The sequence below is a fragment of the Bos javanicus genome, chromosome 16, assembly GCF_032452875.1.
Source record: "Bos javanicus breed banteng chromosome 16, ARS-OSU_banteng_1.0, whole genome shotgun sequence".
NCBI classification, from domain to species: domain Eukaryota; kingdom Metazoa; phylum Chordata; class Mammalia; order Artiodactyla; family Bovidae; genus Bos; species Bos javanicus.
In genome coordinates, this window is record NC_083883.1 from 81,100,456 (window position 1) to 81,124,956 (window position 24,501).

The 24,501-nt window shown below is 65.1% G+C and overlaps 3 protein-coding genes across 4 annotated transcripts; 2 read left to right on the forward strand and 1 right to left on the reverse strand.

The window, feature by feature from the left end:
- The first annotated feature begins 239 nt into the window (after nucleotides 1-239).
- Nucleotides 240-8,573, forward strand: PTPN7 (protein tyrosine phosphatase non-receptor type 7). Of its 2 annotated transcripts, XM_061381782.1 has the most exons (9): nucleotides 240-1,210; nucleotides 1,610-1,793; nucleotides 2,044-2,128; nucleotides 3,195-3,271; nucleotides 4,417-4,554; nucleotides 4,769-4,879; nucleotides 5,405-5,562; nucleotides 6,549-6,662; nucleotides 7,335-8,573. In XM_061381782.1, exons 1-9 carry the CDS (start codon nucleotides 1,086-1,088, stop codon nucleotides 7,426-7,428), a joined length of 1,086 nt encoding a protein of 361 aa, XP_061237766.1. In that variant the 5' UTR covers nucleotides 240-1,085; the 3' UTR covers nucleotides 7,429-8,573. The 2 variants fall into 2 exon arrangements, with proteins under 2 accessions (XP_061237766.1, XP_061237767.1); XM_061381783.1 differs by lacking the exon at nucleotides 4,417-4,554 and having other exon boundaries at nucleotides 994-1,210.
- A 1,171-nt stretch (nucleotides 8,574-9,744) lies between these two features.
- On the forward strand, nucleotides 9,745-16,968 carry ARL8A (ADP ribosylation factor like GTPase 8A). Its single transcript, XM_061381791.1, has 7 exons — nucleotides 9,745-9,992; nucleotides 13,850-13,930; nucleotides 14,115-14,188; nucleotides 15,196-15,289; nucleotides 15,426-15,493; nucleotides 15,711-15,781; nucleotides 16,068-16,968. Exons 1-7 carry the CDS (start codon nucleotides 9,870-9,872, stop codon nucleotides 16,115-16,117), a joined length of 561 nt encoding a protein of 186 aa, XP_061237775.1. The 5' UTR covers nucleotides 9,745-9,869; the 3' UTR covers nucleotides 16,118-16,968.
- Nucleotides 16,969-19,885: 2,917 nt separating this feature from the next.
- On the reverse strand, nucleotides 19,886-24,104 carry GPR37L1 (G protein-coupled receptor 37 like 1). Its single transcript, XM_061381790.1, has 2 exons — nucleotides 23,082-24,104; nucleotides 19,886-21,145 (listed from the first exon to the last, which is right to left on the reverse strand). Exons 1-2 carry the CDS (start codon nucleotides 24,102-24,104, stop codon nucleotides 20,339-20,341), a joined length of 1,830 nt encoding a protein of 609 aa, XP_061237774.1. The 3' UTR covers nucleotides 19,886-20,338.
- Between the last annotated feature and the right edge of the window lie 397 nt (nucleotides 24,105-24,501).

Genomic DNA, 24,501 nt, shown 5'->3' on the forward strand with positions numbered 1-24,501 from the left:
CCGGGCTGTGGCCAAGGTGTGGACAGGCCGGGCCGCGGGGTCAGAGGCGGGAGGCCGCTGGCCCTGCTGGTGGCAACAGGCAGCTGGGTGCGCGTGGGTGGCAGCTAGGAGGGGCGGAGGGAGGAAGCGGGCTTCCTGAGGCCTCCCCAGCCCTCAGAGACAGACAGACAGACAGACAGCTGGCAAGAGGAGCCTGGGGACACGGCCGCCTCGTAAGTACCTGAGGGGCGGGGAGAAGCCCGGAGGCCCCAGGTCGTTGGACACAGAGGGCCGGGAGGGCGGCCCCAGGAGGGCAAGCAGGAGGGCGCCCGGGGGGTCACACGCTAGGTGGGCAGGGGCGCAGACACTGCTGACGGCCCCGAGGGCGGGCAGGGCATGGCAGGCGGTGAGGGCAGACAGGCACCCTGCTGTGTCCGCCCCTGCCCACTCAAACCCTGCGGGCGCGGCGACCCCAACACCCCAGCCAAGCTCCGGGCTAGGCCCTGGCCTGGAGGCGGGCCGTGCCCTCGGCGAAGCGCCCAGCTTGTGCCCCCAGCTGTCGCCTCCCCAGGCCCTGCGCTCGCGGGCTCCGTGAGGCCACTTCCTGTGACGGTTACTGCGGCGGGCGGGGGATGGGCGGGAGGAAGGCAGCACCCCCAGCCCCCATCCCGGGCCGGAGACCCCAGAGGCTGGGACGACCCTGGGTGGAAGGGCCGGCTGCCTCAAGCACACCGGAGGTCCACCTTCTTGTCCAGAGGAGGCCCCTGAAGATCCAGGGGTGTGAGCCCACCCTCCACCCAGAACGGCTGCACGCCGCCCGCCCCCTCGGCTGCTGCCCCCTGGCCCCTGCCCCTCCAGATTCCTCCGGATCCTGTCCTATCTCGGCTCCGTCGTGACCCTTTATCTCGCCCTCACGCTAACCCCAGGCGGCCGCCACCCTACGCCCCTGCAGAGATCCTGGCCTTCCCCCAGAGTGACACTGCCACTTCCTGGGGAACAACGGAAGACAGCGAGAAGACCCGAGGTGCCCAAGGGCAGAAGGCTGCCCAACAGCCTAGAGGCCAAGCCACATGGCCGTGTGAGCTCCCGGGGGCGCCGCCCCCAGCATGGTCCAGGCCCGGGGGCCGCTCCAGAGCAACGCTCCGGCCTCCCCATCGCCTTCAAGGGCAGCCATGACCCAGCCTCCGCCAGACCAGGCCCCAGCCAAGAAGCACGTGCGGCTGCAGGAGAGGTGAGACCCTCTCGGGAGGGCCTAGCCGGGCCCGCCTGCCCTCCGCTGTCCCTCCGGTGGGACCCCCAGGCCTCCCCAAGCAAAGGAAACCAGACTGCTCATTTGCATATCTGTGTCAGCTTTGCGCCTGCGCCCCAAGTCCCAGGCTGGCTTGAGCACCCCTCGAGGGGCCCGGAGCCTCCGGGCCTGGGTGTGGGTCTGAGCTTTAGGGGCCCAGCCAAGAATGGGAAATGGGGGCAGCTGGAGGCAGCAGCTGGGTTTGGCGCCTCCTCGCTGGCCAATGAGGGGCAGGGGTGCCAGGGGCCTGGGCCTCGGGGTCTGGAGGAGACAAGGAGCCTGCTGTCAGCGGTGCCGGCACAGCCGTGACTGTTGAGGCCGACCGCACTGTCTCTGCTGTAGGCGTGGCTCCAATGTGGCCCTGATGCTGGACGTGCGGTCCCTGGGGGCTGTAGAGCCCATCTGCTCCGTGCGCACGCCCCAGGAGGTCACGCTGCACTTCCTGCGCACCGCCGGGCGGCCCCTCAGCCGGCAAGCCCTGCAGCACCGGCCACCCAGTCCCACACAGCTGGAAGAGGAATTCCTGGTGAGAACAAGGGCCCCCCGAGTCACTGCCCTTCTGGATCAGGAGCAGCTGGCAGGCCTGTCCCCGTGGGCCCTTGGGAGACAGAACCCCAGGGGCTCTAGGAAGGAGAAGGCTCCACCCTCTCCCTGCACCCCATTCAGACCTGCCTCCCGATGCCAGGAGGGAACGGGCCCCCTCCACCAGAGAAGTGGGGGAAGGGAGGCCAGGAAGGGGGCCACTGCTCACGCACCTCCTCCCCCGCCCCCGCCAGAGGATCCCCTCAAACTTCGTCAGCCCCGAAGACCTGGATATTCCTGGCCATGCCTCCAAGGACCGATATAAGACCATCTTGCCCAGTAAGGACTGCGGTGGGGCTGGGGTGGAGGCGTTCAGAGGGCAAGACATGGCCTCATCCAGGACAGGGCTCCCTGCGTGGGGCCTCTTCTTTTGACAGAGGGGTGCCCCCGCCTGGCCCTGGCCAGGGAAGGGGGGCAGAAACCACGCCAGCCTGAGACTAGGCCCACGCTGCTCAGCGTGGCCCCGGGTAGTCGGTGGGTGCTGTTCTGACCCGTTTTCCAAATGAGGAAACCGAGTTACAGAGAAGTCGTGCAGCTTGCCTGAGGTCACACAGTCAGGCGCACCCAACTCCCTTCCTCCTGTTCCTCCCGCCTGGGAAACGGCCCGCACCGTCTGCAGGGGACGAGCCCCGTTCCGACGGCTCCTGAGAGATGCTGCGGATCTCAGACAGAGGAGGAGGCGGAGGAGGCGGCAGGCAGGGTTCAGGGGGCTGACAGACCCGGGTCAGCACCTCCTGTATTCGGAGGCACGCATGGGGCCCGCTGACCATGAGGCCCGGAAGGCTCTCCTCCCCGCTCTGCGCAGAGCAGCCTTATCTGACCAGCTGCCCCCAGCAGCCATCAGTCTGGAGGCCGCAGCCCTCTGCCAGCCTGTTAGTGCCCAAGGAAGAGGCAGGGGCAGCCTGCTCTGGGCCCTGAGGTGCCCTCAGCCCAGACAAGCTGGCCCCTGGGAGCCAGGGTCTTCATTGGGCCTGGACTGGAGCTGGAGAAAGGCCCCCTTAGAGGCTGACTCAAGGGGTCGGGCGGGAGTGGGATGGAGCCTGAGTTCCAGTAGGGTCATTCAGGAGAAGCTCTTCCTCGAACATCTCTCTCCGTTTTTGTTGCCGTGACCCCTCTCCACCCCTCTCTGACCTTCAGGCTCAAATGCTCAGTAGCTGCCCCCTCCTGCCTGTCCGTCCTGCCACCTCCCGGCACTGCCCTGGCCTCGGCCTCTGCTGCTCAGAAACGCCCTGCGGCCCCCTGCTCTTCGAGGGCACCTTGACAGGCACAGGGCTGTCCTCTTGCCGGCCCTGCATGCGGCTGCTTTGCTGGTTGCCCTTTGACCTCTGCTGGTTTTCACTTCTAGACCCCCAGAGCCGAGTCTGTCTGGGTCGGGCACAGAGCCAGGAGGATGGGGATTACATCAATGCCAACTACATTCGGGTGAGTTGCTGGCAGGGAAGGGGGCGCTGTGTCCAGAGACACTCCTGCCCCAGGACACCTCCCAGCGCAGTGGGGCACCTGGTGTCCTGGCTCCAACCCCATGAGCTCCTGGAACAGGACAGGATGCCAGGATGCACACAGCAGACGTCAGGCGCTGGAAGGAAGACCCCAGTCTCCTGTGCCCCTGGGCCCCCACATCTGCCAGCCTCTCCATGGAGAGCGGCGCTGGCCACCCCAGCCCAAGACTCCCAGGCCTGCAGCCCAGTGAGGCGTTTGGTCAGTTCCCTCCCTCTGCCTGCGCTGCTCCAGGCGGCCCCTCCTTCTTGGAGGCAGCTTAAGTCAAGGAATTAAGGAACCGGAGGCCGGGAGGCCAGGTGGACTCCGCGCCTAGACTTGTCTCCAGTGCCCAGTGCCCAGCGCCCAGCCTCCAGCCTGCGGGGTGGGAGGCGGCAGGCGCAGACGTGAGCCCTCTAGTGGCTCTGAGTGGGTGGGACAGTGGCCGGGAGCGGAGGTGAAGAGCCCGCATCAGCCACCTGATGCGGAAGAACTGACTCTTTTGAAAAGACCCTGATGCTGGGAAAGATTGAAGGTGGGAGGAGCAGGGGATGACAGAGAGTGAGGTGATTGTATGGCGTGACTGACTCGATGGACGTGAGTTTGAGTAAGCTCCAGGGGTTGGGAATGGACAGGAAGGCCTGGCGTGCTGTGGTCCATGGGGTTGCAAAGAGTCAGACATGAACTGAACTGAACTGAACTGAGGGCCTGGGGGGTGAAGCGCGGGCCAGTGAATGGTCTGGATCTCCCATCCCCTGAGGAGCAGGAGGATTCTGAGGGGGAGAAAAAGGGCTGGCAGGGGTGTGCTACGCCTCGCTGCTAACTCCACAAAGTAGCATGTCAAAGGGCAATGGTTTTCCCCGCCTTTGGTGCTAGTAGAAGGCAGAGGAAGGAAGGGACCATTCACAGAGGCCCAGAAAGACTGAACGCGACACGCTGTCGAGTCTGACCCGCACCGCGGTGGCTGGGTGGGCACGACTCGCGGTCTGCTGGCCGTCGCCACCATCGCGGGGCTCCCGGTGCGTGCGTCCCTGACGCGTGTGTCCGGGCCGCCCCGGACCCACGCTCACCGCCTGCCTCCCTGCCTACAGGGCTACGACGGGCAGGACAAGGCCTACATTGCCACCCAGGGCCCCATGCCCAACACGGTGTCGGACTTCTGGGAGATGGTGTGGCAGGAAGAGGCGCCCCTCATCGTCATGCTCACACAGCTCCGAGAGGGCAAGGAGGTGGGGCAGCTCCAGGCTGGGCCCCCGGGGGCTGAGGACACCTGTCAGTCCCTGAGTCACAGGGCACGGAGGCCACCCTAGCCAGAAGCCAGGGCAAGGGGAGGCAGGTGTCAAGCAGGTGTCAAGCCCGCCGGGGGGACAGGGAGATGCCTTGGGGGGGGCCCTGATCCAGCCGATAGACCCCAGCCCCTGACTCCCAGCTCCCCCCGCCCAGAAGTGCGTCCACTACTGGCCCACAGAGGAGGAGACCTACGGGCCCTTCCACATCCGCGTCCAGGATGTGCGGGAGCGCCCGGAGTACACCGTGCGGACACTCACCATCCAGGTACCCGGGGCTGCAGGGGGCCGGGCCACCCCTCTCTGGAGGTCCCCTGGGGACCTCGGGTTTGCTCAGGGAGACCTGCCTGAACCCACGCCTGCAGAGCTGCTTGGGCCCGGAAGAGGGACATGGGCGCCTCCCTGGGGCCCCTCCAGGCCAGCAGGGCAGGCGCCACCATCCCTGTGGGAAGCAGGGCGGGCCCTGGAGGCACTGCTGGAGGGCGCCCGGCAGTTCGATGAGAGGCTTAACGACACGTGAAGCCTAAGCCCCCGTCACTGGAGGCGCCTTCCGCTCTCCAAAGCAGCTCTCTGGCCTCCGAGCATCACAGCCCTGTGCGTGAGGCTAAGGGACACGTCCGCAGGCCTGTGCTGGTGGGAGGCAGGGCCGGGACCTGAACGCGGGTCTCTGCTGCCCCTTCCTCACGCCCTGCCCCCGCCCAGCACCAGGAGCAAGCCTGTGCTGGAGGGAGGCAGGGCCGGGACCTGAACGCGGGTCTCTGCTGCCCCTTCCTCACTCCCTGCCCCCGCCCAGCACCAGGAGCAGCGCCGGGCCCTGAAGCACATTCTCTTCTCGGCCTGGCCCGACCACCAGACCCCGGAGTCGGCGGGGCCCCTGCTGCGCCTGGTGGCCGAGGTGGAGGACGGCCCAGAGACTGGGGCCCGCTGTGGGCCCATCGTGGTTCACTGCAGGTATGGGCCCCTCAGAGGGGCTCCTAGGGGAGCGGGGGCTGGCCCGGGCCTTACTCACACCGGGATCTCCAGCTCATCCAGCAAGTGCAGAACACGGACGTGTGGGCCGGGCACCCAGGCACAGTCCAGAGAGGCAGCTCCCGCTCCGCGGGAGGACACAAACCTGCTCCCTGCCGCCAGGGCGCATTTATGCATTCCCCAAATGTTCACTCAACGCCTGTTATTGCCAGGCGCAGAGTTCGATGCTAAGGAGACAGTGTGAACAAGACCGTTTGGTTACTGCCCAGTTTTACGGTCTGCAGACAAAACAAACAGAATGCATCGTGATGAATTGTGATGGGGCTGTTGGGGGCACAGAACCAAGCCGCCCCCACCAGACTTTGGCCAGAAACGGTCTTCCAGGAGGAAAGTCCTCTAGGCCAAACTAAGACTTGGAAGGTGAAGGAGGAGCAGGGAGCACCCCGGTGGGTGGGGCTGCAGCTCCCGAGGCCTGACGGAGGCTGGGCACAGTCAGGGCACGGGCCCGGGACACGCGGGCGGGCTTGAGAGTCTGGAGGGTAAGAGCGGGTGTGTGGATGAGGGGCTACACGGGACAGGCCCAGAGACCCGGGTGTGCCGCCAAAGAGCCCCGGGGCCTCGGGCTAAGAGGCTGGCGGACGGAGGGGTGAGGCAGGGACAAAGACAGGCAGAGCGTTCGGGAGGCCCGTCCTCAGGAGCTCACGCGGCCGCAAGCACAGGCAGGGGGTTGTGGACCCTCCACAGGTGCAGCCGGCGGATGCTGGGGGTCAGGGGTTCACGCAGGAGGGGAGACTTCCTGAAGAAGGGAGGAGGGCAGGGCGGAGCAGGGGGAGAGGACTCGGGGCAGGACGGGCAGGCAACGGGCCAGCGGCGCCATCAGAGGGCATTGGCGCGTCGAGAGGCGTGGCTGATGCCCTCCTCGCCCGCCTGCCCCCTGTGACTGCCCTGCCCTGGACCCCTGTACCCAGCGCAGGGATCGGCCGGACTGGCTGCTTCATCGCCACCCGCATCGGCTGCCAACAGCTGAAGGCCCGAGGGGAGGTGGACATCCTGGGCATCGTGTGCCAGCTGCGGCTGGACAGGTGGGTGCTTGGCTAAGCGGGGTGAGGACACGGTGGGCGGCCCTATGCCTCCTGGAGGCCCTTAGGCTCTGGGCATTTCCTGTGGGAGAAAACGGGCCCATTGGGCTTCAAGAGCTTAGCACCTTACACCCAGGCCAAAATCTCCATCCGGAGTTTAGCTGGGGGTGCTACAGCTAAATAGGACACTCTACTAAACAGGGTTCACCTGAGCTTCCGGTCTTTCGTGTTTCTTGTCTCCATTTTTCCAAATACCCTTTTCAGGGGGGAAAGTGGGGAGACAGCGACGGTTGGTTCTGGAAACAAGACAGCCACAGGCAGCTGTAAAAGTTCACTGGTGTAGAGACAAGAGACAGGGTCCACCCCCCGCGCGTCTCTGTGTCTCCTGGGACCCCACTTCTTTACCCAGAGAGACAGTGGCCCCCTCCCCAGAGAGCTGCTATGAGGAATGAGTTCACCAATGGGAAAGCACTGGGAACACGAGATCTGGGGAATCACTACTTCTAAGACCTCTGCCACATGGGGCCCTCCTCCCGGGTGGGGAAGGCAGGGGCAGTGGGGGGAGTCCCAGTCTGCCACAGAGAGGACGCCCCTGGGAGGAGGCGCCACAGGCCTTCGGGAGGGTCAGGCTGTCCCCACCCACCTCAGCTCAAGACTGTGCGTCTCTGCCCACAGGGGAGGCATGATCCAGACGGCAGAGCAGTACCAGTTCCTGCACCACACCCTGGCCTTGTTCGCCGCCCAGCTGCCAGAGGAGCCCAGCCCCTGACCTGGAGCCCTCCCTGCCCGGGGCTGCTTCCCTGGGCCTGGGGAAAGGGGGCCTTGTGACCTGGGGAATCCCCAGGGGCCTGTCTGGGGTCCCGGAAGCTGGCCAGTGAGGATGAGGCCAGACACTGGCTCTTGAGCACTGGCCACTGCCCCCTGCCCCCAGTGGACACAGGGGCGACCCCCATGTGAGAGCCTCGGTCTCCTCCTCGGACATGGACCTGGTGTTGCTGCCACCAGGGCAGAGCAACCTGAGGGTTCCCAGAAGCTGCTCCAGCTGCACCCCCTTCCTGGGGCTGGCAAGAAAGTGACCCCAAGATCATACCCACCCCGGGTATGTTCTCGGTCCAGCCCGAGAACAGGCCGATGGCCGGAGTTGCTGCCTTGGCTATGCCCTCAGCATCCTGCCAGGGACTCTGCCTCCTCACCCCACATCAAAGGCCAGACACCCCCAAGAGAGCAAAACCCAGACCAGCCCCGTGCCCACACTGGGGTCTGGTGAACAGGCTACAGAAACGACCAGACGAAACAGGTAAAGCCTCTGGAAGAAGGAAAGTGTGGGAACACCTCCTGGGTCCAGACTGCTGCCCTGCCTCTGTGCCCACCAGCCACCCACCCCAGCCACTCCCGTGGGAGACCCTGCGTCCTCAGCCTGCCTGCCAGCCTCAGAAGGGACACGAGTGCCCAGGAAGAACACAAGAACTGAGCGAGGAGCTGAGAGCACTGCCTGACTCCAGATAAGAGCCCGCCACGCCCTTCTCCCTGCAGAGCACGCCTGGACCGCACGCCTGTTTCCACCAGCATCCTGGATTAAAGCACCTATGTGGGCCAGGGGCTCAGGCTGAACAGGGTCCGCCACAGTTTACCCTGGAGAGCGAACTGCCCTCCACGTCTCTTGTCAGCACGAGTCCCAGGGCCCCCCAGGTCTAGTCTCAGGGCTGACCACCACCTGGGAGTGAACTCACTCCTCCTGAAGCTTTCCTGCCTTCAAGAGGCACTCCCGCGGCCCATGGAGCTCAGACCCCCCAGGAGGAAAGCGACCACGTGGCGGCGGGTCCCCCTTCCTGGGTGCTGCTGCCCCAACCCTGTCCAGACACGAGGACAGGCCGTGGAGAATAACAGGTGGGGAAATAAAGGCTTCTTCTTGTCCTCAGGCCTCCGGGGCCCCTTCACAGCAGTTAGGGTAAGAATCCACAGAGCAGGGACAGGCGGCCGCTCTTTACCCCGGAACGTGCACTTTCACAGCCCTTCCAGGGACACGGGGAACAGCGACCCTGGTGTGGGCTTGTGGGGGGGGTGGGGGCCGGGGAGACAGAGGTGTTTCTTGGGAGCTAGAGAGGAACTTACCAAGAGCAGGGACTAGAAAGGCCATGTAACTGCTCGGGACGTTCCGTAGGCCGAGACCCTGCGATCCCACCATTCTGGCAACTGATTATGGGGTCATCTTGGGTGGGTTTGGCAGGTATGGTTGCTATTTGAAAGTTTATGCACCTTTGATTAAAAGCACAGACGCACATGAACACACATGGAGATCAAACGCTCAGATGCAGCCAAGGCGGGTGGCAGCTGGGGGCCCCAGGGACAGCAGCACCCCAGCAGGCCGCCACCCCCACCGGTGGCTCTCCGGAGCCCAACTATGGCTTTTACCCAGCACAGGCCAACGTTTCCATTTGCCACAAACGTGCCTCACGGGAAACCGCCTGGCAGGATCTTCTCTGTCTAGCATGCAGTGGTCCTAGTAAAAGCCTCTCTGGGCCAGAGGCTTATAAGCACGGGGTTCTGGTACGTCGTGGTTGACAAAGCGCTCACGGGCGGCTGTTCCTCTCCGCGGGTACCCTCTGAGAGATCGGGGCTCGGTACCCGGAGATGCTCAGAGGCCAGGACCTAGGGAACAAAAGATCTCAAAGACCTCCCCCCGCCACACCCCCGCGTCCCGGGAGGCCGCGGACCACCCTCGTCCACCCTGGAAATGCTCCCGCTGGACGGCGCCCTCGCCCACCTCCGACCCACTGCCTGGAAGACTAGACGGGTGCCCGTCTGGACGCGGCAGCTCGCGAAGGGGAAAAGCAACCGGAGCTCCTTTCCCCAGGCCCCCCTCGCGCCCGCGGGCCCGGCGAGCCCCGCCCAAAGCTCCGCGGCTCGGCCCGCCGGCCTGGCGCGGAGGAGCGCGCTCGCTCGGGGGCGAGCAGGGCCGCCGGCCGCGCGGGCGGAGCCGGAGGACGGCGGCGAGGAGGACGGCGGCCGGGCGGGGGGAGGACGCGCCGAGGCCACACCCATCGGCGCGCCGATCCCGGCAGCGAGTCGTCGGCCGCCGCGCGCTCCTGCCGAGCCTCCGCCCGCACCGAGCCCGGAGCCGGGCCGCACCGGGGAGGGCCGCTCCGGCCGCAGCGCGAGGGCACCAGGGGCGGCGGGGGGCCGGCACCAGGCGCGGCCGGCGCAGCGACCATGATCGCTTTGTTCAACAAGCTGCTGGACTGGTTCAAGGCCCTGTTCTGGAAGGAGGAGATGGAGCTCACGCTGGTCGGGCTGCAGTACTCCGGCAAGACCACCTTCGTCAACGTGATCGCGGTACGGCCGCCGGCCCCGAGCCCCCGTCGCGCCGGGCTGACAGGGTCCCCGCCCGGCGTGGAGGCCCGGGGCCTACCATGGCTCCGGGGCCCCGGCGGCGCACGCCCGGGCCGGGATGGCACCGAGGGCGCGGGGGGGCGGGGGACAGGGGACGCGGCCCAGGACGGGACTGGCGGCTCCTAGGGTGTCACGAGGCCCGAGGGACCGCCGCCCGCGGAGACGGCCCGCCTTCCGCACCTCAGCCGGGCGCATGACGGGGCGAAAGTGCAGGGCCTGCTGCGGGGAGGGTCGCGGGATGCGATGCCCTGCGGCTTGGGCAAGGGGGCCCGGCGGCCCAAGCCCCACCCCGGGGGGTTAACCCCGCCTGGCCGGAAGGGGAAACCCCAGCGCTATTGATGGTGGGGGGGAGTGGAATCCGCCCGGGCCCAGGGCTCCAGCCTCCTCTACGGGAACCTCTGCCCAGCTGGAGGTCCGGGGGGGATGGACGGCACCCCGAGGAGCTCGGAGGCCCCGCCTGGCCCGGAAGTTGCAGAGGAGGTGGGGACCCAGAGGATGGGGTGGAGCTGGGGGGGCAGGTCCACTCTGGGGACAGAGGGGAGAGTGGCTCCGGGACCCGGGTGGGGGAGTGTGAGCCTTTCAGAGTCAGGGCGGTGGTGGGGAAGGAGTTAAAATGTATCTCAGAAAAGGGGAAGACAAGCTGAACTGCAGTGGAGGCCGCGGCCTGGCGGGCGTTTGTGCGTTTGTGAGCCGGCTGCGCTGGGTCCCGTGGGGCTGAGGGAGGCTTGGGCAGGGCTCGGCTTGTCCCCTGCCTGGGTTTTCTGAGAACCGTGGACCGGGCGTTCATGAGATGGGTCAGCGGAGAAGTCTGACCGCCGGCCTGGGTACCTCCCCTGCCGGTTCTGCGCAGCCCCGAAGAGAAGGGTGGAGGGAGGCTGGGGTTAGATTCCCCACGAGGGCGTTTGGGCACTGGCTCGCCTTCCTAAACGTGTTTGTGATGTCCTCTGCCCAGGGGCTCCTGGCCGCCCACCCAGCAGGACGAGCTCGTGGGGCCCAGGCTGGGTTTGTTGGCAGGATGGTGTCTGGGCTCCTGTCTGTCCAGGTCTGGCCCTCAGAGGGAGACCCCTGGCTAGAACTGGCGTTGACTTGGGCTCGGGCTCCAGAAGCAGGGGCCAGGTGCCTGGCTGAGAGATGACCGTGGTGGGGCCGGGAGGGGCCGGTTCCCGCTGCTCTTGTGGCTCAGCCTGGGCGTCACCTCTGGTCCCGGGGACGCACTCCTCCTGGAGCGGCTACAAAGCCGTGTTCCTGGTGGGGATCCTCAGGCACCCAGGTGGTGCTTCTGTGTCCTGGTCGTGTCCAGAGAGCAGGAGGCTCTGGCAGGTCAGAACGGAATCCCAGAGTCACAGATTCCACCACCAGGGTCAGGAGTGTCTGAGGTGCACAGGGAGGCTGCCGCCCGCCCCTGGCCACACCTTCATCTTCACGACATGAAGTGTGCCACCTCAGCTCGCACAGCCCCAAAGTGCAACCTCGATTTCCCTAGAAAGAGGCTTCCCAGGAACACCCATCCTTGTGGGCCGCAGTGGGATCGCCCACGTCTGGGCTAGTCCAGAATTCTCAGGTCCTCTGGGGCTGTACCCGGGTATGATCTCAGTGGAGTATCTTTCAGAAAGAAACAAAGAGTCCGGACTCTGGGCTTTGCCCTTGTGCCCACCACTGACCTTCTGAATCCCGCTGGCGGCCTCTTCATTTGGCTTTTCTTTGTCTCAGCTTTTCCCCGTTTGTTTTTTCTGCTCACTCCATGAGTCTGACTGTAGATAGAAATTGAGTTTATGTGTCAGCTGCTCAGCCGGCTAATGTGAGCTGGGCAGCGTCATTGAGAGACTTGCGGTGCTCCTGAGAGACTTGCGGTGCTCCTGAGAACCCGAACCTCAGCTTCCCAAGCTCTGAAAAGGCTGTGCTGCCTGCAAGTAGGAGGTGTTTTGCCCAGGGGAAACTAGAGGACAAATATTTTCAAATACTTTAAAGTGTGAATGACTGTCCAATGGAAGAACTGATCTTGGGGTGCCCAGGGGTAAACTTGGGAAGATGGATTTTTGACTCAAAGAACTTTGGAGTGCTGTAGCTAACCCAGGAAGGATGAGCTAGAGGGGATTCAAGTCTGAGGGGGCGCTCCACTAGACAACTTTAGGGTTCCTGCTGACCTTGAAGGAGGAGCTTGTGAGATCTGAGGCCTTAGCCGGGAAATGAAGTTGCGACTGGTTCCAGCTTAGCTCTGATTCACTGCTGACCTGAAACCCCGGGGCAGGGAGCCTACCTCCCTGAGGGTCCTCCTGGCACCCTCCTCTGCCAGGCTGGGCTTTTTATTTCTACGGGAGCCTGTGGGTGTTCTGGTCGCCAGGGAGCAATGATGGTTCCTCACGTATGGAAACCATTTCCAAGCTCTTTGTGAGCCCTCTTGGCCGCTTTCTAGGAAACCAAACCCCTCTGCCCCATTTCACAGAAGGAAACGTCAAGGCCCAGAGAGGTCAAAGGTCTTGTCCAAGCTCCTCCATTAAGAGTGGTAAATGAGAAGTGGGCTTCCCTTCCTCAGTCTCCGTGTTCCTAGCCGCTCCGGGTAGGGGTGCGCCCCCCCCACCCTGCTGGGGTTTGCAGAGGTTAACCACACATGCTTCTCCCTCCTCAGCCAAGAGCGAAGCTGCCTCCTCAAGGCGCTCCCTTTTCCTCGAGTTTTCTCAGTTTTAGAGGCTCTTGGACCCTTTTGATATCTGACAGAAACCAGAGACCCTTTCGCCAGTGTGCATGGGCACGCTGTGCTCTCTCAGGGTCTCTGAAGCCCCTCGATTGCCTCATCCCTAGCACGTGTCTTGGGCGGCCCCTGCTCGTGTCCGAGGGCCTTGATGACTCCTGAAGATGAACGGGAATCTGTCTGTCTCACTCAGCTGGGGCCCCGGGGACTTGGTTCCCGTTCGCAGGCTCTGAGCAAGAAGCCACCATGTCCCCACTGTGGCCAGTGACCAGGGTCCCTGGCCGCTCGGTGTGGCCAGAGGCAAGTGACTCCTGCCACCTGCCACAGAAGGTGGCATCACAGAGGAGCAAGGCTGTCCCCTCAGGTTCAAGGTTAAGGACACCACATCGCCTTCAGCCTGTGTCCGAGGGGGAGCAGAGGCGTCCTACCCCTGAACGTGGAGACAGCCTTGGGCGGAGTTTGGTCCGGCCTTGTATTCTGGCTTAGAGGCATGTGGCTAGTTTAGAACAATCTAGAGATCATGAAGTCAGTTTCGAGGGGAGAAGTGAGAATTGTCAGAATCTGAAACTGGGTCATGGGAAATGGAGTTAGTCCCCAAGGAGCTCTCGTCTGGCAAGGCCCCCCGGAGGACCCCCCATCCTACCATGGGTACCGTACAAAGAAGCCCAGAAATGGCCGCTGTGCATGTGGGGTGTGGCCGACGCACCACCCGGATTTGACACGAGCGCTCGCTACCTTGTGCAAGTGTGAATCTTGACTGTTTACCCCACCTGCTCCACCAGAGGATAAATGGGGAGGGGTGGGGGCGGGGGAGTGGACCTCAGGACGAACTATCTCCGTGCAGGCTGAGCCACTTCCTGAGCCCTCTTTGTCACAGGAGAGCCGGACTGCAAGGTGGACGCTGGGCTTGGTCAGGGCCCTGTTTTGCCTGAAGGCGGGGGTGGGGGGGTGGGGATGTGGGACCTGCTGGGGACCCCCTGGTTGCCTGGAGGGGCTGCTGGGGTGGGGTGGAGGCAGGAGAGGCTCCCCACTGCCTGGCCGTGGCCGCAGGGGACCACCCATTGGCACCTGCCATTCTGGCCCCTTTCCCAATTCTGACTCTCCCTTCCAGTCAGGACAGTTCAACGAGGACATGATCCCCACTGTGGGCTTCAACATGCGCAAGATCACCAAGGGGAACGTGACCATCAAGGTGCGCGCGGGCCTGGGGAGCAGCCAGGGCTCTCTTAGTGAACAGAAAATAACCCGGGCGGCCTAAGGCCGAGGATCCCAGGACAGACGGGAGCTGGGGGGGCGTGGGGGCCGGGGAACCGGAGGCCGAGGAGCCCCGGGAGGGCGGGGGGGAGCCCTCCGCTGACGCTGCACCCTCTCTCCAGCTCTGGGACATCGGGGGACAGCCCCGCTTCCGCAGCATGTGGGAGCGCTACTGCCGTGGAGTGAGCGCCATCGTGTGAGTGCGCGGGACGGGTCCTGGCCGGCGGCGTGAGCCCCTGTTGCCGCTTTGACTTCGCCTTTGCTCGGACCGACCCTCTGGACGCCCACAGTCCAGCCTGAGAGCCGGATCAGCGCCGCCTTGTGCGGAAGCCTCCGCGTGTACCTCCCCCGACTCAGACTCACCTGTGTCCTGAATTTTATGTGATTTAGTGGTTCATTCTCTCTTTTTTTTTTTTCTTTTTTCCTTTATTTTCTTTTTCATTTTTGGCGCACCACACATCTTGCAGGATTTCCGTTCCTAACCCTGGCCCTTGGCAGTGGAGCCCTAACCACTAGAGCGCCAGGGAATTCCCTCCCTTGCTTTTAAAAAATAGCAACAACCACAACATATATATGTGCCCAAACAAAAGGTCGTTTAGCTTTCATTGTTGTTGATTTTTAAATTTTATACAATTTTAAAGGTAATACTCCATTTACAGTTACGCCAAAATATTGGCTCTGTCCCCTATGTTGTAAAGTACATCGTGTGGCCTATCTTACACCCTGTAACCTGATTTTTTATTATTGTTATTATTATTTTTTAAGTTTTTTGGCCACGTGGTATGCGGGATCTTAGTTCCTGGACCAGGGATGGAACCGGTACCCCCTGCAGTGGAAGCTCCCAGTCCTAACCACCGGGACCACCAGGGAACTCCCCAATCTGATTTCTTTAAAAGCATGTTGAGCATAAAGTCTGTTGGAGCCTCCTTTGCAGTTTTCTCCCCCCTTGTCTAGTCCTCCCGTGAGAACCTCCAAGGTTCACTCTTGGAAGGACTCGGGTCTCATCTCACAGGACCCCGTGTTGCCCAGCGAGCAGCAGCCTCTCCGGGGTCTGTCGGGGGCGGGACGCGGGCAGGGCCCCACCCCCCCCGCGGTCCCTGCAGGTTGTCCCATCGGAGCCCCTTCCTGAGCCCTCCCAGGTGGCAGCTCCCACCCCCACCCCGGCCTGTGGGGTCAACTGCATCCCCACCTGCCGTCCCCCAGGTACATGGTGGATGCCGCTGACCAAGAGAAGATTGAGGCCTCCAAGAATGAGCTCCACAACCTACTGGACAAGCCCCAGCTGCAGGGCATCCCGGTCAGCCCCGCGTGGAGTGGGCGGGCGGGCCCGGCTTTGCGCGGGTGGGGCGGTGTGGGGGCCCCTGGGCCCAACCCCTCCAGGGCGGCCGGGCCGCGGCAACCCTGGTCTGAGCCCTGTCCTCTCTTCGCGGCAGGTGCTCGTCCTGGGGAACAAGCGAGACCTCCCCGGAGCGCTGGATGAGAAGGAGCTGATCGAGAAAATGTGAGTGGGCCCCGCCCCTGCCCCGGCACGGAGCAAGGGGCTCGCGAGCTCCCGGGGCTCGCGCGCTCCCGGCACCCGCCGCGCGGTGGCGCCCGCGGGCCCGCCCCTCGCGCGCCTCCTCGCCCCTCCCCCCGCCTCCCCAGTCCTAAGTCCCCTGCCTGCCCCAAGCCCCCAGTCCCCGCGGCGGCAGCTTCAGGAGACTGTGTGGTCCCTGCAGGAACCTGTCTGCCATCCAGGACCGAGAGATCTGCTGCTATTCCATCTCCTGCAAAGAGAAGGACAACATCGGTGGGTGTGGGGGGTCCGCGGGGCGGGGCGGGAGGGGAGGCCCCGGGCTACCCGGGTGGGACCGGAGGCAAGAAGCCCCTGCCCTGCGTCCACTGGTGTGCGGTCTTGGGCGAGCCCCCCGGGGCTCCGTCTCTGTCTCCTGCGCGGCTCGGAGCAGGTCTGACATGGGGAACCGGGCTTGTGCCGCCCGTGGGGTGACCCCAGCTGCAGCCCCCTCGCCCCCGGTGTGCGCTCTCCCCAGGAGAAGCAGCCCCGAAGCCCTGTAACCTGCTCCCTTGTCCCCCAGACATCACTCTACAGTGGCTTATCCAGCACTCAAAGTCGCGGAGGAGCTGAGACCGCGGCCGCGCCTCGGACCTGGGGCCGCCTCCCAACCTGAAGCCGAGCTCCCCCTCCCCCTGCGGCCCCCCAAGCCCACCCTCCCTACTCCGTGCGGGGAGGGTCCTCGGGGGCCCCAGAGTCCCGTTCTGCTGAGGTTTGAACTCCTGATTTGACTGTAAAATAAATGGCTCCCGCCCGCCCCCTAACCTCCCCCTCCCCGCTCCGTTTTCCGTCCCGCCCCTCTCCGCTCCCCTTTCCCACACTCTGTTATTGTCCTGTGTGTACAGTATATATATGTATATATATTTTAATTTTTTAATTTAAGCAAAGACTAAAATCAACCATTTGATGCTGCAGGGCCCAGCCAGGATCAGGGAGGGGGCGGTGGAGAAAGCAGGAGGGAGCCGCGGGGTCGGCTGGGGCCGGTCCGCCCGGAAGGGCACCAGCCTGGCAGGGCGGGCCGTCCCGAGCCTCGTCTGTCCCCGCAGTGTTTGGGTGTCACAGGCAGACGGGAGCCTTCAGGGACTCCCCTCTCGGCCCCAGCCGGGCGGAGGGCAGGGGCCGCCTCCCAGGTGCCCCTGCCGCCCGCTCTCCAGCTCCTGCCCCTCCTCAGGCCCCTTCCTCCACGGGCCACCTCACTTTCTGTTCTCATTTTGCAGAGTTGCACAAGGAGAGAACTCAGCATGGGGGGTTGGTTCTTTGGATTTTTGTTTTCTGTTGGTTTATTTAATTTAATGATTTGTAAAGTGATGTTCCTCTTCCTTTTTTACACTTTTCTGCTCATATTTAACCTCTGTTTGGAAGATGATTCTTGTAACTGTACATTTTTTTGCCTCCTAACAAGAATAAACGACAATTTTGTGTTGGGGGGTTGCACGATGTGGGTTCTTTGCCCCCGGTGGCCCAGCAGGCTCAGGACTCCAGTTCTCCACCCGGGTGCACCCAGCCAGCGGGAGGCACGCGCTGGCCCGGACACACAATGGCTCTTTACAGAGCGGCCCCCGCGTGCGGCCCGGCTCCTGCCTGCCGCCGCCTCCTCTGGTCCCCGGCTCTGAGCTGCCAGCGGCCCCGAGAACGCCGGTGTCACCACCTGCCCGGCCGCGCCTCCGCGCGGAATGCCGCGCGCAGTGCGTTCAGGGCTCCGCCTGCAGCCCGAGCGGGCGGAGCCAGTGAAGGGCCCTGGGGCGGGCAGCGCGGGGCGTGCGGAGCCCGCAGCCGACCCGCTCCGCCGCTGGTGTCGGGGCTGCTGGTTTCCCAGGAGAGGCTGCGCCCTCCCTCCTTCCACCAAGACCCCACCACCACCGTACCTCCAAAGCACCTCAGAGCCTCGCGCCCGGCTTCTCGAAAATCCTTCCCAAATCCGGGGCCATCTTGACCCAGTTTTACCGTAAGCCCCGCCCCACTGGGCTCCCCTCCGCCCAGAAATGGGACGGCCCTACATGCAGGCTTCATCCATCCTCTGCTGGGAGAAAGCAGCTTCCAGGGTCCTGGGAGGGGGGCCTCCCCTGGTGGCTCTGAGCTCCGTACGTCCTCCGTGCTTTCCCCTGGAGGCTCCTTCCGGTCATCAGAACGGCAGGGAGGAGTGGCCTGCCTGGAGAGGGGCTCCCCACTGCCGCGGAGTTTGATGGAATTTGGCAAATGGAGCCAGATGACTTTGGGGTGCCTTCCCAGGTGGCTCAGTGGTAAAGAATCCGCCCGCAATGCAGGAGACTAGATCTTCCTCGGTCGGGAAGATCCCCTGGAGGAGGAAATGGCCACCCATTCTTGCCTGGAAAATTCCACGGACAGAGGAACCTGGCGGGCTGCAATCCAAGCGGGTGCAGAGTCAGACACAACTGAGCGTGCACGCGCGCTGACCAGCTCCTCAGGAATAGGCAAGGGGGTCCAGGGCTAGGATGGGCCTCCTGGCTCCTCGGTGACTGGCGATGCCGTGGCCTGGGGCGCTGGGGCAGGACCAGCACCCACGGTCTGGAGAACAGGGTGCGGGGGTCCAGTGACCTGCCTTTCTGGCCTCCTGTGTCCTCCGAGAAGGGCAGGACTTGAGCTGAGACAGGCTGAGCTGCTCACCAGCCAGGAGGCACCCTCCTGCCCAGCGCACACAGCAGGCGCCTATAGGACAGACTGCAGATTCTTGCACCGCGGTGGGGGTGGGGCCCTCTGCCGCCCTGCAGAACTGCACCCCCAGGGGAGGACAGGAGGGGAGGTGCTGGACACTGGGCCTCCTGCCTGGAGCTCTAGGAGTCCTGTCTCAGGCCTCCAGTGGCTCCAGACCTCTGTGGGGGTTTGTCCCGCTTCACTGGGGTCCAGGAACTGCGTCCAGTCTGCCCAAGGGAGGCAATTCTGACTGCAAGTGTGGGGGAGGGGGGGGGCTCAGTGGGTTGGCCCCTCCCAGCTGGCTGGTATCCCCTAAAGACCCAGCTCAAGTCCACTGCTCGCCACTGCCAACCAGCACCCCCACCCCAGGCCCAGGACCCCTAAGCAACAAATGCAGCTTTGTTCCCCCGGCTGGCCAGGCCCAAGGGACCGTGGCTCCTTCCCAAGGTCCGCTGGCCTGCTGGCTGACTTAATCCTGCAAGCCACTCACGTTGGCTGCCCGGGGCAGCGGGGCGAGCTGGGCCTCCGGGCCGCCGTCTCCTCGCGCAGCTCTGAGCTGGGAGAGGCAAGGGTGCCCCTTGGCAGAGCCCCCAGACAGGATGTGGTGGAGCCCCCCCCCCCGCCCTGCTCGTCCCCATTTCACCGCCCCCCCATATCCCATAGGAAGCTGCTGGTGCATCTGGGACTGGGGGGGCAGAGAGGAAGTGGCGGAGGGCACCCGGCCTGCCCTTGGCCCACCCCCAGCCTGCTCCTCCTCCATCCTAAGCTACTGCAGACGAGGCTGGGGGCTTCAGTCACTGTGGCGGCCGCCTGCCTCTCGCAGTACAGAGAGTGTGCGTGTGCCCAGCAGCGCCATCACCTAGCAACGGCCTCCCTCTCCCTTGGTGTCGCTCGTCCTGGGGGTGGTGCCAGGGAGAGAGAACAAGGCCGCTAAGATCCCAGGGCGCGGGGGAAGGAGGCTGAGGCCAAGGGCTGTGGGTGGGGTAACCAGCAGAGAAGGGAGCCTCGGGCACTCTACCACCCTGCCCCCGCCCTGGAGACCCTCCTGGGCCCGCGGGTGATCGGGGCACAGCTGGCAGCGGGGACTCGCTGGCAGTGGGGACTCTCCTCCAGGGGACCCAGAGCTGCACGTCAGACGGGAGGGCAGGCTCCTGGGGCCTCAGCCAAGGTGCCCCCCTGGCTGACCTTGTGCCAAACTCTCTGGGCCCAGACGAGGCTCGGGGGCCTCTGGAAGACCCCCCGTTCCGGTGAGAGGAAAGAAGCAAGAGGAAAGAACACTTGGGGGGTGCGTCGGAGCTCTGGCTACGGCGAGGGTGTGGGGTGAGGGCAGGCGGAGGGCAGGCGGCTGGGTTGTCTGTGGGCTGAACAGTCCGTTCTAAGAAGCCAGACAAGAGCCGTTCTCAGAGGCAGACCCTCGAATGGGGGCTTTGTGCGCAGGGAGCAGTGAGAGGGCCCTCCGTGGGAGACAAGTTTCCAGCCTTCTTACGGGGATGGCTGGGTTCAGGCCCGACCGAGGGCACAGGGCCCCAGCCCCCAAGCCCTTCCATTCACTCTGCCCTCAGTCCTGGGCCCCAGGCTGGACAGGACGCCAGCCACAGGCCGGGAGGGGCCGGCAGTGGCCAGGGGGCAAAGCCCAGGTGCACCTGGGCGCTGCCAGGATGTGGCGTAAGAAAGGCCAGTGGGCACAGGGCTTGTCTACCTAGTTTATTGCTTTCCAAGAGGGGCCTTCTACGGGGGAGCACCTGAGCGGGGGGGCGGGAGGGACAGGTCAATTGGGGGTACATCGGAGGAGGAGGCGGACAAAGAGACAAGTCCTCCCGGGGGGGACGGTGCCCAAAGGAGGCGTGCAGCGCGGGGCCGGCCGTGCCCAGGGAGGAGCCCGGTCCTGGGGGCTCGGTGCGGAGAGGGACACACTGGCGGTTCGGTCAGGCTCCAGATTGCGGAGGGGGGCGGGGGCGGGGCCAGGTGAGGTTCCGGAGAGTTTCAGGGCAGCTCTAAGGGCCTGCAGGACCACCACCCTGGTGAGCGCATGGGTGGGCAGGCCCCAGCGCAGCAGGGAGGGGCTCCGGCAGGCCTGGACCCCAGCCCGGGGAGCCGAGCCCACCTCTGGGCAGATCTCCCCCACCGAGGGCCAGCTGGGCCTCAGCAGGGCGTGCCCAGGGCCAGGAGCGGGGGCGCCTCGCGGGGCTTGTGGAAGTAGCCGGAGGCGGACAGCTCCGTGTGTAGCTTGGCACGGGGGCCGGCGGGGGCTGCCCGCCCGCCGCAGCCCTCGCCGCAGCAGCAGCAGCAGCAGTCCAGGAAGGCGCGGCCCAGTGGGCGGCTCACGCACAGGAGCAGCAGCGGCGTCAGGGCCGCCTTGAAGAAGGTGGAGAACTGTGTGACCAGACCCAGCAGCTCCAGGGTCTGGCGCGTGAGCGCGGCCGACAGGTAGGCGGCCACGACATTGCACACGTTCTCGGGGAGGGCGCAGAGGGCGTGCAGAGCAGCCAGGCCTGCCACGGTGCTGCTGGGCCGGGCCCCCCGCGGCTCCTGCGGGCCTGGCCGGCTCTCCGGCTTCCTGCCCGGCGGGCCCCGCACCCTCCACGTCACCAGCTGGCAGGTGACCGTGAAGAGCACGGGCAGGCAGAAGTAGCAGCCGAAGGACCACCACATGCGGGCGTTCTGGTAGGTCAGGACCAGTGAGTAGAGCGACTCAGGCAGGTGGGCCGAGGGCTTCATGATGCACGTGTCCACGGTGCCCGCAGCAGGGCTGGGCTCCCGCACCAGCTGCCACAGCAGGAGCTCGGGCGCAGCCAGCGTCATGGAGCCCACCCAGATGACCGCCAGCTTGGCCAGGATGGACGGGCACGGCTCTATGGGCCTGGCCTTGGGCAGGGTGCTGGTGGCCACGTGGAAGCGATCGATGCCCAGGGCACAGAGGCTGAAGGTGGTGACGCCCAGGGAAGAGACCTGCAGGGCGCGGGGTGGGGAGAGGGGTCAGCACCACGCTCCTGGGACTTCAGGAATCGTCCCCGAGGATGAAGGCAGGGATGCAGGGGTCCTGGGCCTGCCGGGCTGTGGATGCCCGTGTCCCCCGGGCGCGTGGAGGTGGGCGTGGGTAGCCTTGAGGGGTGCAGATGCAGACTCTCTGTCCTGCCTTGCCCTGCCGGAGAGGCCCAGGGTCGGGCCACCCGGGGAAGCAGCCCCTCCAGACTGGCCCACCCAGGCTCAGCCTGTTCACCCAGCACACAGGACGACTGCCCTGTGAGCAGAGAGGAGGTGAGTGCCAGGGAGAGGGGGGCTCCCTGCTTGGACCTCCCCTCCCTGCTGGGGCGTGCTGTGGGGGCCCCGCCCCTCTGCAGGCAGGCCCCAGGCAGGGCTGGAGGAAAACAACACAGCCTCTCCTTTCATCCCAGAACAGCCCCCGGGGACCCTGCAGCTCACTCCGCCGCCCAGGGCCTCCTGGGGCCCCTACGAAAGGGCCCAGAAGCGCATCTGTCCCTCACCTCTCACCGACACCCAGCCTGCAGGGAGGGCTCACGGCCACCTGTCCTCCAGGCTGTGGAGGGGGCAGGTGTGCGGGACCCCAGTCGGGCGGGGTCCGGCTCCCCTCAGCCACGACTCTGCAGACAGGCCTCACAGGGAGCCGCCCTCTCCCTCCCCTGAGACCTTCCTGGTAAAAACCACCACTTGAATCGTTTTAACTCCAAGCACACTGTAGCTGTCACACCTGTCACTCGAGCGTTCACTCGGCCATGGTGACGCAGATCACCCATCACCCATGAGGGGGCCGAGCTAGGGCAGGTGAAGTGCCCCACACTGGTCACTCAGCTGGTCTGCCCGCCTCCAAGGCCCCGCGTCTGACCCCCATGGCTCAGCGGGGCTCCAAGCTCCAGGTAACTGAGATGCAAAGCTGCGCCCAGCCGGGGGGCTTCCTTCAGGTCTGAGCACTTGGGTGCTGGGGAGGGCAGAAAAAGGCTGTGCTGCCTGCTGAGCCTCGGCGAGTCCGTCGGGATGAGAACTCATCACTAGTTCACGGGATGCGGCGAGAACCGGGAGGACGGCGGCATTCAGAGGCTCATCCTGATTCCTTCCCCGCTCGGGCCGGCCGCCCACGCACTCAGCCCCGGAGGAGCGCGGCTCTGGGGGGGCACGGCCACTCTAGCCCTCATTACTCCCCCTGAGCCCCACGTAAACAACACTCGGAAGGCTGCTGGCTGTACAGACACGGTGGCCTCGCTGTGTCCCACACAAATGCACTTATTTCGGGGTATTTTGGCGTGGTTTTGATTGCACTTTCTCCTCCTGGTCTACACGTCCATCAGCACCCAGTGAGGAAGGGCCCAGAGATAAAGGGCCATCTGGTCTACCCCCTGATTGGGAGATAGGGAAACAGGAAAGGAGGTTTGACCTTCCCAGGGACACCCCAATATGCCCCAGCCTCAGCTGCAGCCCCCAGAACCAGGGCTCCACTTTCAGAGGACGGAGCCAGCAGCAAGGGTGACGGCAGGGACAAGGGTCTCGGTGAGGGCCTCCCCTTCCGTATTTGCACTCCGGGGGTGGGTACAGGCCTGACTGGTTAGGGGGGTGGGGCCCTGCAGGGAATTGGAATCTCCCTTCTTGCACCGATTGAGGCGGCAGAGCCATTTCTTGGGTGGGAAGACAGAGGGGTTAAGGCAGGGGAGGGAGCTCTCAGTGTGGAGAGAAGGGGGCCGCCTTGAGGTGCTGGGGGCGGGAGCCGGGCTGGGGGGCGGGGGGCCTGAGAGCTGCTGGAGCCGTGCTGCGTGCACCTCCCTGACCAACCTGGGGAGAAGCGAGACAGGCTTGGGGGGCCTCGCGCACTCTTCCCGCCCACGCTGGCAGCCCCCTGCCCCCCCCCGTGGGCTCTCCCCGGCCACACACTCACCTCCACAAAGGGCACCGCCCGGCAGGACACGGCGCCCAGCAGCCTCTGCTTGGTGATCTCGTGGAAGGTGACAACGGGGAGGCAGAAGAAGAGGACCAGGAAGTCCCAGAGCGCCAGGCTGGCCAGGACGGAGTTCCAGGCGCTCTTCAGGTAGTAGCTGTGCCACACAATGCACATGACCGCCAGGCTGCCCACGATGCCCACGGCAAACAGCAGCAGGGCCAGCAGCAGGATGGCGTAGGCCCCATAGGAGCGCTCGGTCACTGGGTACAGGGGGTTCTGCACCTGCGGGCGCTGGCCGGGCGGCCCCGTCACGTTGCCCTGGGGCTCCTGCCCGCTGCCCCCAGTCGCTCTGGCCCGGTCCGGGGAGGGGCTGGCGGCCACCCAAGGCTGGGTGGGCTGCGGGGCGGCAGGGCGGATGGGCCGGGGGTACTCAGCCCACCCCTCGGGCACATACTGCTGCAATCCCTTGGCGTCCTCCCGCTCAGCTCCTCGCCTGGACCGGTCCGGCTGCTCCTGGGCCACAGGCTGGTGCCCACCCTGTTGCAGCCAGACCCCCCGAGGGGCCCTCTCGGGCCCGGCTGCCAGCGCCACGGCAAGGGAGACGCCCAGCGGCCACAGCCACCGCATGGCCGGACGAGCGGCACAGCTGCCCGCACACAGAAGCGAGGCCAGGCCAAGTGCGGGCCCAGCTCGATGGGCAGCTGGCTGCTGGGCCCGCCCCCACCGGGCGTCTGGCATCGCCAGCCGGCTCCAGTGGTCACCCCCCGTCCCTCCACCCGCAGCAGCCAGGCAGGACAGGGCAGGGCCCTCTGCTGGACACAGGGTGCTCTGTGCCGCCCGCAGGACACGCCTCCCCAGGCCCCATGGGCGGCAGCACTCAGACCTGCGGGGCCCTCGGGGGCTGCCCACCCTCAGTCCCGGCCGTGCACACGGGGTTGTGGGGACAGGGCAATCGCTGCTGCTGTTAGCCTTAGGCTTCGTGAGCACTCCCTGGGCCAGGCTGCCGGATAGAAGCCTCATACATGTTTACATTGCTACCGCAGCTCAGTGAGGCAAAGTAACTTGCCCAAGGCCACACAGCCGGGATCCAAACTGCAGGTGTGTCCAGCTCCAGAGCTGAAACTCAGCCCCTCGGTCACGCAGCGCACAGGAGTCCAGCAGGAAAGGGGTCCTGAAGAGCCCCTACACCCAGTCATCTTTCTCAGACGTGGAAACCATGGGAACCGTGGCCAGAGAGGTCAAGTGCCAGGGCCAGGCACACACAGGCCAGATGGTCGGTGACCGAGGAGAGGAGGCGGCACCCTCTGCTCCCCCTGCTCTGCGTGTGCGCGTCGGCTGCACCTCGGAGGGGGCGGGCCACAATACCCGACCTGGGAAACGCAACTATGGTGCTGGAGAAGACTCTCGAGAGTCCCTT

Bases quoted from the DNA above. Each gene is read 5' to 3' on its own strand.
- PTPN7 (XM_061381782.1), top strand. From the start codon at position 1,086: ATGGTCCAGGCCCGGGGGCCGCTCCAGAGCAACGCTCCGGCCTCCCCA. The intron at 3,272-4,416 runs GTGAGTTGCTGG...CCCTGCCTACAG, and splicing joins TCAATGCCAACTACATTCGG to GGCTACGACGGGCAGGACAA. The intron at 6,663-7,334 runs GTGGGTGCTTGG...CTCTGCCCACAG, and splicing joins TGCCAGCTGCGGCTGGACAG to GGGAGGCATGATCCAGACGG.
- ARL8A (XM_061381791.1), top strand. From the start codon at position 9,870: ATGATCGCTTTGTTCAACAAGCTGCTGGACTGGTTCAAGGCCCTGTTC. The intron at 13,931-14,114 runs GTGCGCGCGGGC...CCCTCTCTCCAG, and splicing joins AGGGGAACGTGACCATCAAG to CTCTGGGACATCGGGGGACA. The intron at 15,290-15,425 runs GTCAGCCCCGCG...TCTTCGCGGCAG, and splicing joins CCCAGCTGCAGGGCATCCCG to GTGCTCGTCCTGGGGAACAA.
- GPR37L1 (XM_061381790.1), bottom strand. From the start codon at position 24,104: ATGAGGCTTCTATCCGGCAGCCTGGCCCAGGGAGTGCTCACGAAGCCT. The intron at 21,146-23,081 runs GTGAGTGTGTGG...CGCGCCCTGCAG, and splicing joins GGGCGGTGCCCTTTGTGGAG to GTCTCTTCCCTGGGCGTCAC.